Below are 12130 nucleotides of genomic sequence, written 5' to 3'. Positions count from 1 at the left end.
TCTGTACATTATTTTTCTCACCATCTGGTTTTACACGCCAATGTTTCTCTTTTAAATCCACTTTCTCTCTCTCTCTCTCTCTCTCTCTCTCTCTCTCTCTCTCTCTCTCTCTCTCTCTCTCTCTCTCTCTCTCTCTCTCTCTCTCTCTCTCTCTCTCTCTCTCTCTCTCTCTCTCTCTCTCTCTCTCTCTCTCTCTCTCTCTCTCTCTCTCAACCAGTCTCTATCTATCTATGTATCTATTTGTCTGTCTGTCTATCTATCTACCTCTCTATCTATTCATCTACCTATCTATCCATCTATCTATCCCACTGTCTATATTTATCTATCTATATCTGTCTACATCTATCTATCTGCTTAACTGTTGTTCATCAATATATATTTCAGACTTATTAACTCCACTTCCTGCCACTAGATCACTTATTGTTCTACCTGCACCACTTTTTATTTCTTTAACTGCACAACTCCATTACGTGTTAAAACCAAGACACTTCCCTCCTGACCAACCACACACACACACGCACACACACACACACACACACACACACTCACCGCCTCTCACACTCGAGTTTAATTAAGTCAGTCGGTTTTGTTTTCATGTCGACCAAATTGCTATTCCTTCCCACGCGTAAACAGGCCGGAAGTGGTTTTCTCTTTCCCCCTCTGCCCTTCCTCCCCGCCCCCCTCCATCTCCCCCTTGGACGGCAAACAGACAGACACCAATTGGTAAAGCACGTTGCTGACTCCGTAGTACCGCTCAGTGCAGGAAAACACGGAAATACTGACAGCTTGCACTCAAACTACCCCGTTAGATCTTCGACTTGATAGTAAACATTAAAATCTAAATGTTACTGCTACGCTAGCCCCCACCCACCCCCCACCCCCACCCCCACCGCCCCCCGTCTCTCTCTCTCTCTCTCTCTCTCTCTCTCTCTCTCTCTCTCTCTCAAAACGACTCTCAGCCACGTCCTTCCATCTGTAATGCAACAGACTCGTAACATTGAACCTCAGTAACTCTATTACCAAGCTTCAAGATAACCTAAGAGTCCTTAGTTTCAATGCGTAGCCTAAGAAACAAATTTGATGAACTGCGATGTCTTGCTCTGACAGAAAACTTTGACGTAATTGCTATCATTTATCGACACCACTAATATTGATTTAAGTTCCGAATATAACATAGATGGCTACAGATTCTTCAACAATGATCGTGGTGTCGCCTTTTTGTCAAAGCTACTTGCAACCTACTGACAAAACACCAAGAAACAGTAACGTTGAACATTTGTGCGTGCGAGTAAACATTGCAAAGTCAATTTAAATATATCTGTCACTTACAGGCCTCGGGCAATCACTTGATGGCGATCTTGAAATGTACAGCGTCTTAAGGCAGTCACTTAATAACAGCGACTCACTGATACTAGGAGACTTTAACCTCCCCATATCGACTGGGCGACACTGTCGGGTACAGAAGGTGAGTCCCATAGAATGATCGAATTTCTAGAGGAAAATTATCTAAGCCAAATGGTTTCTGAACCAACTCGACAAAATAACATACTTGACCTTGTTATAGCGACCCAAGATAACCTAGTCAGTAATGTCACGGTAGGAGAACACCTCGGTTCCTGCGATCATAAACTAGTGCGCGTTGACATTAGAGCTCAAACATCGGTGACTGAAAATAAAGTTATGGTGCCCAATTTCAAAGAGCCAACTTCGTAGAAATCCGACGAAAACTAATAGATATGCAACTATCAGATGACGGCAATGCAGAGGACGCCTGGCTAAACTTTAAAAATCACTTACTCACTCAGCAGGACACATTTGTCCCACCTTGGTTTAATAGCGAAATTAAACACTCAGTCAAGGAGAGAAAATTGTCTTACAGGTTAAAGAAAGACCAAAGCACGCCCGAAAACATTAGACTTTACAATGATGCAAGGCGACGAGTAAAAAGATTAGTGCATCAGGCAAAGCGTAGATATGAAGAAAATATTGCAGCCAACTGTAAAATCCGAAATCCTTCTTCAGTTACATAAACAACAGAAAGGCGATCAGAAGTGGAATTGGACCTTTAATAAACAGCGACGGTGCACTAGTGACTGACAGCCAACACGTTGCAAACCTATTAAATAATTACTTTTCCTCGGTGTTTAATAATAACAGTCCTCCCACCACCACCACCAACACCAGTACTAATGTAAGCATGCATTGTCTGAAATAAAACCCGATGGAGTCCTTAAAGCCCTCAAATCACTTAAAACAAATAAAAGTCCTGGACCTGATAAAGTATATCCAAATCTGCTTAAATAAACAAAGAGATAAATACTATCCTCAAGGCATTGTCCCTTCAGATTGGAAAAAGGCTAACGTGACACCGATTTTGACAAAAAAGTACCAGGTAATTACAGGCCCATTAGTCTAACTTCGGTTGTAGGTAAGCTACTTGAGGGCATAATTAGAGACAAAATTGTGAGTTACCTTGAAAGCCACTCATTAATTGGGGACTCACAACATGGCTTCCGAAACAAAAGATCCTGCCTATCAAATCTATTAACCTTTTATAACGACCTCTTCACTGTTTATGACGTAACCAAATCACTGGACGTAGTCTATCTTGATTTCAGAAAGCGATTGATAAAGTCCCGCATCATAAATTACTTTACAAATTAAAACAAATAGGTATTGACGGTCAGGTAAACCAATGGATCGCGAATTGGTTGAGCAACAGACAACAAAGAGTAGTGATTGACGGATTTAACTCAGAGTGGGCGCCTGTCACTAGTGGCGTCCCTCAGGGCTCGGTTCTTGGCCCAGTGCTCTTCATTATTTACATCAACGACGTGGATGTTGGACTCAATAACCGCATTAGTAAATTTGCAGACGACACAAAGATTGGTAACTCGGTTCTCACTGACGAAGACAGGCAAAGCCTCAAGAGGATTTGCACAAAATTTCATAGATGGGAATGCCCTTTAACGTAGACAAGTGCCAGGTCCTTCAAGTTGGAACGAGGAATAAAAGTTTGATTACGAAATGCGCGTTAAAAGCGTTCAATGCGGCAAGGACTTGGGGGTCCAAATCGCGTCAACCCTCCAATTCTCACAGCAATGCATCGATGCAGCAAATAAAGCGAACAGAATGTTGGGCTTCATTAAAAGAAACTTTTATTTAAGCAAAGATGTAACTGCTCTACAACAGTTTAGTCAGACCCCACTTGGAATATGCGGTACAGTTTGGTCTCCTCACCATGCAAAGGATATTGCTAAATTAGAAGGTGTTCAGCGTCGGGCAAAATTATCCCTACGAAGAAAGGCTTTCTACCCTTAACATGTTCTCTCTTGAAACGTCGCCTCCGAGGAAAACTGATCGAATGTTTTAAAATACTTAATGGTTTCACGAATGTAGACAGATCAACATTGTTTATGATCGATGACACTTACGAGGAACAATGGCGTAAAACTCAGATGTAGACAAGTAAATTCAGACTGCACCAAATTTTTCTTCACCAACGTTGTAGTGCGAGAATGGAATGAGCTTTCACCTTCAGTGGTCCAGTGTACCACGATTGACTCCTTTAAAAACAAGCTTGACCAACACTTCTTTCAACTTAATATTAACTAAAGTAGAAATGCAAAGTTTGGAGCCATCTGATTAATGTATAATCATTTAGGTTTAAGGACAGATCACCATGTCTGGACCATAGTGTCAGTGTAATCTGTATTTCTAATTAAATCTATGTAAATTTATGTAAAAATCTCTCTCTCTCTCTCTCTCTCTCTCTCTCTCTCTCTCTCTCTCTCTCTCTCTCTCTCTCTCTCTCTCTCTCTCTCTCTCTCTCTCTCTCTCTCTCTCTCTCTCTCTCTCTCTCTCTCTCTCTCTCTCTCTTCACTTTGTTCCTCTTTTTTCTCTTCTTTTCTCTTTTTCTCTTTTTTTCTATTTTTCTTTTCTTTTTCACTTTCTCTTCTCTCCCTCTTTTTTCTCCTCTCTCTCTCTCTCTCTCTCTCTCTCTCTCTCTCTCTCTCTCTCTCTCTCTCTCTCTCTCTCTCTCTCTCTCTCTCTCTCTCTCTCTCTCTCTCTCTCTCTCTCTCTCTCTCTCTCTCTCTCTCTCTCTCTCTCTCTCTCTCTCTCTCTCTCTCTCTCTCTCTCTCTCTCTCCCCTCTCTCTCTCCCCTCTCTCTCTCCCCTCTCTCTCCTCCCATCTCTCTCTCCTCCCCCTTCTCTCCCCCCTCCCCCCCACATAGCACAAGGGCGGTCTCCAATTATCTCTCTCGCTACAACTCGTGACAAACACAAACAGCATGCAATATAAAGAACCGTTAAATCTGATAAGGCAACGGTGAACACTAAATAAACCTCTCTAATATACTTCAATGCTCTCTATATACATTTTTTGTTTAATGGCTCAAGGGCAAAACGTAAATCTAGCGTCATAAATGATAAGAAAAAAAACACCAACGTAACATTCCAAAGCCAAAACCATGAATTAAAAAAGGGGAGGAGTATGTAAAAGGATGCTTAAATCTCTCTCTCTCTCGCTCTCGCTCTCGCTCTCTCTCTCTCTCTCTCTCTCTCTCTCTCTCTCTCTCTCTCTCTCTCTCTCTCTCTCTCTCTCTCTCTCTCTCTCTCACGTATATGCAGGGCGGAAGTGCGGCTGAAAGAGTTGCGTTATGCTGGTGCTGGTGGTGGTGGTGGTGGTGCTGGTGGTGGTGGTGGTGGTGGTGATCGGTGCTGTTGCTGTTATTGGTGATGGGAGGTCGACGCTCTCACCACCATCACCACCATCATCATCACCATCACCATCACCATCACCATCAAGAACATCTGCTGTAGCATCTTCGTCTTTAAAGATCTATCACGTCCTCTTTCCCCCTCTTCACATCATCATCTTTGTGTCGTGATTATCGCCTCCATTCTCGTTTCTCCTTTCTCCTTCTCCTCCTCTTCCTTTCTTATCCTCTGACTTCTTATATCAGTACTTCTTCACCTCCTCCGTCCTCATTTTTCTTTTCCACTTCTTCATTATTATTGTTATTATCGCCTCCTTTCTCTTTTCTCATTTCTCCTTCTCATCTCCCTTTTTTATCCTACACCTTCTTCCATCTGTATCCTCACAATCGTCACTTCCTCTCTTCCTCCGTCCTCATTTTCCTTTTTCCACTTCATCATCCTTTTCGTTACTCTCGCCTCCTTTCTCTTTTCTCATTCTTTCCCTGTTTATCCTCTACCTTCTTATCCACGACTACTCACGACTACTCACTCTTACCATCGTCACTTCTTCACCTCTTCGGTCTCCTCCTCTACCATCCCTAAATATGTCTTCACTATTTATAGACGCCAAACAAGAGCTGCTACTTCGGTACTTACAGAGTCGCCGATGACCCACTGCGAGAGAGAGGAGTCAGGGCCAAGGAGAACGAGGAGGAGGGAAGGAAAGGGAATTGGAATCGGCATCCTAAAAAGGGATTAACCGGATCTGGAGTACTTGCGCCTCTTACTACTGCGACGCGGAGTGACCCGACCCGACACAAACACAACAGAAAGAGACACAAGGTCGAGGACTCACCACAAGGGCCTCGAGTTTGTCACTGAAGTACTCCTTGATCTGCTCGAGGGTGGAGGGCGGGTCGGGCAGGCCAGGGACCGTGCCAGACCATTTCTCCTCCAGTGACGTCGAGCCACAAGGGAACCCGCCGAGCACCACCATCTCGACGGCTGATCACAAAGGGCGCCGCCGAAGTTTATGTCGTGGGCTCTTCACACGACAGCCACAACCACTAAAGTTTCGCTGCGTAGGCCTCTCCGCCTCCACCACCACCCCTACCACTGCCAGCACCGCCACCCACTTCACCACTCAACACTCCTCTCCTCTCTCTGCTCTCCTCTCTGTCAATAATGGTTCCTTCCCCTTCAGGACCACTCGAGTCGTCGCGGCAATATCACGACCAACAGTCAGCCCTCGCAGCGTCCTTGTGTACCCCGCCGCGTTACCACTCACTGTGATGCAAATGTTTTCTCACCCGATTCAATGAAGTGTGTTATTGCTGGATTGCCACACGAGGCCGCGAGAGACAGGGAGAGAGAGAAAGAGAGCGATGCACACTCACGGGACAGAGCTGCCTCGAGGTTTGACACTCAGGCCCGCCACTTCAGCCTCCGTTACGGGCGCGAGTCGTCACCTAAAGCAACAGCAACAGTAGCACGAGACACTCTGAGCCCGCCATGCCATCCTGCCCCCCGTCACGCTGCCATTGCTCGTCACTGGACTGCCTTGACTTGTAGCTCAGGCGTCAATTGCGTGTTTACAGTACAGGAAATTAACAGTCGATGAGCAATTCCGTGTTGGCAACGTCGAGGTCCTTGATCGCGCGGTCCATCGTACGCGGCGCACCTTGGGACGTCCTCAGCTCGCGGTGCATCAGAGGGACGAGAAGCGGCGTGTGTCGGAAGGCGGCGGCGAGTGGCGGCTGACGATACGAGTCCCCAGGTGCAGGGGGCAGGTTGTCAGGGAAGAAATGGAGCTAGGGTGGAGGGGAAAACAAGGCCCAACGTCCGACAGATGGCTCCTTCAGCGCCACCACAACACCTTTCCCGCGCCACGCCGCAGCCCCTCCTCCTGCTCCTCCTCCTCTTCCTCCGCTCCGCCGCAAGATTCACTGCCTCACAAACGTCAACACAAAACAGCCTTGAATTAATATAAACTCAAAACAGACTGAAGAATTTCCCTAAAAAACCGCTTCATGGACTGGTATGCCAAGACACAACACGCGAAAAACAAGGCAGCCTCAAATAAGCGCCTCAAAAACTGCTCTCAGGACTAGTTTGCAGATATTGGGTGTGGCGTGGGTGGGTGTGGGGGGTTAGAGGAGACCGGCGGGTGGTCAGTGGGTGTGGCCGTGAATCGCGGGAGGCTGCGTGCGTGAGGGCGGTGTGGGCGTGATGGGCGCCTGGACAGAACTGGCTCCTGCTTCCTCTCCACACGCAGTCATACCGAACCGTGGGCGGGAAAGTGGGCCAAAAACTGAGAAATTCGTCAGGAAACCGCAAAAGCGAGCACCATTTGGCAGCAGCTGTCGCTCATCGGCAACGAAAGATGGAAGAAAAAAAGAAACGAATTATCATTTTAAACATCGAACTCGGAGCGTGGGAAGCAATGAGGATGACGACGACAACTGCTCCTTACCTTCATTCATTCCAGTCGGAGGTTCCAGTCACGAGGAAATAACAAAGAAGAGAAGAAAGACAGAAAACCGTGAAATTTCAATGCATAATATTGACTCGTGCGTGGTGGAAAGGAAAAAGTAAAACACACACACACGCACACACACACCTGAGGCTCGTAATGAATGACTCCCCTTCCCCCCTCTCCCCCTCCTCCTCCCCCTCCCCTATACACCTGTCCTAGCACACCTGACTGAGCGGTAATTTCAGGTAAGGAAAGGTAGCTGCTGCAAGTGGGCGCCCCGAGGGAAAGGTTTGAAGACTCGGCTGGTACGGTATTCATGATGGACCTTTTATTACCTCTAACTCCCCCCTCCCCCTCCTCTTCCTACCTCCCTCTTTTCTCTTCCTTCTCCGTCCCTCCTTCCCCTTCCTCCCTTTCCAGCCTCCGCCGCCGTCCATTCCCTCTACTCCTCTTTCCTTCCCTCCTTTTTCCCCTTTCCTTCCCTTCCAGCTTCCATTCCTCCCTTTTACCCTCTTCCTCTCCTTTCTCCCCTCCTTCCCCTTCCTTCCCTTTCAGTCTCACGCCCCCATACAACTCCAATCCCTTCTTTCTTCTCCTTCTCCCCTCCTATACATTCTTCCTTTCTTTAAATTCCTGCTTGCCTTTGATTCTTCAGCATTTATGGCTTCATCACTTTCAAGACTTTCCTTTTAGACATTTTGTAACATTGCAATATAAGCTGTTTTTCATTGGGGTTGTAAGAAAGCTTTCCTGGTAAAATGGGCCATAGCTCTTCTCCTCTCATTTACAGCACTAAGAGGTGACCTTCAATTGTTCAGGTATATAGCTTCCTGTTTTACTTCTCTCCTTCCCTTCCTCTCTCTATCTCTCTCTCCTCCGCGGTTCTCGCTCGCAGCATTCCCAGTCTCTCTCACTCTCACACAACGACGCAAAACCAAAACCGTAACGACACGCACAAGAATAATAGAACATAAAGTCGAAGAAATGTATAATCAAGTCGAGAGAACGGCAGAAAAGAGCTGCATCGGAGCGCAGAAACAGAAAACATTGGTATAAGACTTTTCCTCGCACAAGCTGGGGACTCGCTTGGCCACCTCGGGACTCCACTCTGCCCTGTAATGCGCCGCGGCCTGTGGGGCGGTGACTTGCTTCTTGGTGTTTGCTGTGCCCGATTGTGTGCCCGCCTGCCCGCTACCTGACCCTAATATGAATGTCTCTGCCCCCGTTACATTGCTAGGCTTCAAACTCTGACATATGTATTGGTGTCAAGTGGTTCTCAGGTAAACTCAAGTAATTCGTTTGTGTGTGCTTATGCCCAAAGCTTCACTGTTTGATTTTTTGTACAAGCCAGGAAGAAAGTTTGATTTTCTCGGCATAAAAATCAATAATATACAGACTGATAAATTAGGTTCAATACTCTAGGCTCAAATTCCTTCGCCAGTTTATTCCTTGCTAATCTTTCCGACACTCAAACTAATCTACCTCACATGGATGATTGCATTGTCGTGTGTGGTAGTAGGTGTGGGGGTGTAGGGGTGATTCTGTATAGATTTTCTCGTGGTACTACCTAACAACTACCACACCACCATCACCACTACCACCACCATCACCACCACAGCAACACGGCCGCTTCAACAAGATAAAAAAGAAAACCCAGAAAAACACACACACACCAGTTTGTCCACCTCCACCACCAAACACTTAACATACACCCCACACACCACACACACTCACCTCTCACTCACTCACTCGCACCCCTCTCACTCTCACCCACTCTCTATTCATACATACTAAAACAACTACACCTGCATATTAGACGCCACCTCGTTTTCGACCACATAAAAGAGGAGCTTAAGCAGGGAAAGTACAACACAACAGAAAGAGAAAGCTTGAGTTCGTCGGGGAAGCATCTTGGAGAAACTAACTGGAGCGAGGACGAGATAACTGCGATGACTGACTGGCTGACTGAATGGCTGACTGATTGTATTGAATTAGTCACCCTCGTTAGTTCTGTTTATTATCGCCACGCGTCTTCTAATGGTGATGACGCGCGTGATTAAAAACGATGAAAATACAAAATAGTTAGCGTGTGAGGGTGGAAATATTTGTAAGTGTTCGCATATAATGATTTTACCTGATGATGAAGAAGAGGAGGAGGAGGAGGATAGTAATGACGAAAATGAAGAAGCACTGCAACAAAATATAACAAGGACGAAAAGAAGGAGAAAAAGAAGAGGAAGAGGAAGATGAATTAGCAGGCAACAAAATACAACAGAAACGAGAAGAGAAGAAGAAGACGAAGACGAAGATGAAAGAGCAGGCAACAAAATAAAACAATGACAAGAAGATGATGATGAAGAGGTAAAACAACAACAACAACCAGAACCAGAACAAGAGCAACAACAACAACAACAACAGGAAAAATAAAATAGCCCCCAGGAAATCAAGGTTGCACACACTAGACAACAATCCCAAGACCGTCAACCACACTCACAACCACGCCTGCCACCCAACCCTCACCCATAACCACATCTAGCCAACCACACCTCTCCACACCTTGATCATATCCAATTAAAGCCACGCCCAGATCAATAACCTTTTACCTTTACCTCGTTACTCTCCCCCCGTCCCCCATCTGTCCTAAAATCAACCACGCCTGCCAACCTAACCTCAGCACAGCGTTACCATATAATCGTACTCAAAACATCGTATTTATCAGTTCCAGGGCTCAAAACTGTCGTACTCGCACAGACAACGAGATTCCAGTTAAGGTTACCGATAAAAGCGTTACTTACTGGTGTTTATTTGAGATAGATGTGAGCCAGAAACAGGAAAATACGACGTGCCTAAGTGGCTGAGTACGATTGAGGCATTGAACAGATCCGACCACACCTTGTTCACCTGCTCATGACCACACACCCGCAGATACGATCATACCCACCTCCTATTCATGCCGCCACATCACCCATACCCAGTCTCTCTTCATCCTCAACTTATCCACACTCAGCCCCACCTTCACACATCTCACAAATGTTAATAAGTATGATTGAAAGTATTTTTAGTTATACTCATGTGCCGAGGATATATCTGGTCTTCCTCTCCCTCTTCCCTCCGTTCGCTTAATCAAACATCCTTACCTGTTTTCCTTTCTCAGTTTCTTCATTCCGTCTACCCAAACATTCCTATATATCCTGTTTCCCTTTCCCTCGTCTTTTTTTTTTTTTTTTCGATATACCCCGTTTTTCTTTCCTTCTTCCTTCCCGTTTTTATTTCCCTCTTCCGTCTTTCCGATATACCTTGCTTTTTTTTCCTTCTTCCTTCCCGTTTTTATTTCTCTCTTCCGTCTTTCCGATATACCTTGCTTTTTTTTCCTTCTTCCTTCCCGTTTTTATTTCCCTCTTCCGTCTTTCCGGACTTTTTTTTTTTTTACGTTTCTCGTGTAGCGCCAATAGACTCTCTTGGTGAGGTCAGGTGGTCGGCCCGTCAGGTGTTATAGTGGCACCATCTTTCTTGGCTCATGGTGGCCCCCGGAGCTCATCTTTGATCCTCTTTTAACCTAGAGTTTGAATTGATTGATGGTCTTCAGGACAGCATGCGGGTGGGTGAGGGTGCATGTTACCACCTAAACATCCCTATATAACCTGACTCTCTCTTCCTCTCTCTCCCTCTTTCTCCCTCAGCCTCGCCGCCACGCCCAGACTCGCCACGCCCCCCGCCACGCCCTCTCGTTCCGGTCCACAAGGCTGCCGCGGCTCACCTTGCATCCGCCCGGTGATAGAGCGACGTCCTCCGAAGTTCTGCGTTCAGGTTCGCCAGCGTCGCCGACCTTGACTGCCGAGGGTGGGCGGTGGGCGGGACAGCCTCTTTTTATCCCCCTATGATTTTTTTTCTAATTTTGTTGTATCTGTTGCCTGTTCTGTTTGACGGCTGGCTTTTTTTGTTTGTTTGTTTTTGCTGTTTATCTCTGTCTGTTTGTTATCTACTAATGAGGTTTCCGCCGCATACGATTATTTTTTTTTCTGTTTTCTTGTTTTTCCTTTTCCTCCTCCTCCTCTTCTTCCTCCTCCTCCTCCTCTTCCTCCTCTTCCTCCTCCTCCTCCTCCTCTTCCTCCTCCTCCTCTTCCTCCTCCTCCTCCTCCTCCTCCTCCTCATCTTTGTCGTTATCGTCGTCGTCCTCCTCTTCCGTCTTTCCCCTTTTTTCCTCCTGCTTCTCTTTAATCTTCATCACTCTCCCTTTTTCCCTCCTTCATCTTTCCTCCTCCTCCTCCTCCTCCTCCTCACGGTATACGATCTCATAAAACTGTCCCAACGCCCTTCCTTTTTTTATTCTTCATTAAATCTTTGAATATTTCACGCACGCTGACCCGCTCCTTCTCTTCCTCATTTTTATCCTTTTTTTCCTTCTTCCTGATCCTCTTATTACCCTCCTCTTCCTCTTCCTCCTCCTCCTCCGTTTAGTTTGGCTCTATGTGAAATTGGTTTAAAATGAAGTTATCTAATTTCACGCCGAACGAAAATAAAATATATATAAACTCTCTCTCTCTCTCTCTCTCTCTCTCTCTCTCTCTCTCTCTCTCTCTCTCTCTCTCTCTCTCTCTCTCTCTCTCTCTCTCTCTCTCTCTCTCTCTCTCTCTCTCTCTCTCTCTCTCTCTCTCTCTCTCTCTCTCTCTCTCTCTCTCTCTCTCTCTCTCTCTGTCTTGTTTGCTTTATTTCTGCATCGTCATCATTTTCTTCTTGTTTTTCTTTACATTTTTTTCCCTTTTCTTGCATATTCATTTCGTCACACTTCCTGCAGCTGACCTGAACGTAACATCTTTTTGTGGGTCTCTCATTTCCTTTTGACCTTTCCTTTTTTACATATATTAAGACGTCATTCTACGCTTTGTTTAGTCATGCATTAATTCGCCATCATACAATCAATACAGCCTTCGTTTTCGTTTGATTGTTCTTTTAG

At 45.9% G+C, this 12130-nt stretch overlaps 1 protein-coding gene across 3 annotated transcripts in view; it reads right to left on the bottom strand.

Annotated features, from left to right (window-relative positions):
- LOC126981527 (prolyl endopeptidase FAP-like) overlaps positions 1–12130 on the bottom strand; it is a 112285-nt gene that overhangs the window by 59772 nt on the left and 40383 nt on the right. The window contains exon 1 of one of the 3 annotated variants that reach the window (XM_050832713.1): positions 5557–5712. The exons of the other annotated variants lie outside the window; for them this stretch is intronic. Coding sequence (XP_050688670.1) covers positions 5557–5697 — 141 coding nt within the window. The 5' untranslated portion in view covers positions 5698–5712. Of the gene's footprint in view, positions 1–5556; positions 5713–12130 lie in introns of those variants that run through there. 3 annotated transcript variants of the gene reach the window in all.

Source organism: Eriocheir sinensis, chromosome 48, assembly GCF_024679095.1.
Source record: "Eriocheir sinensis breed Jianghai 21 chromosome 48, ASM2467909v1, whole genome shotgun sequence".
Classification (NCBI taxonomy): Eukaryota; Metazoa; Arthropoda; class Malacostraca; order Decapoda; family Varunidae; genus Eriocheir; species Eriocheir sinensis.
Note: the sequence above shows the minus strand (reverse complement) of the source record. Positions and strands in the feature narration are given on the sequence as shown.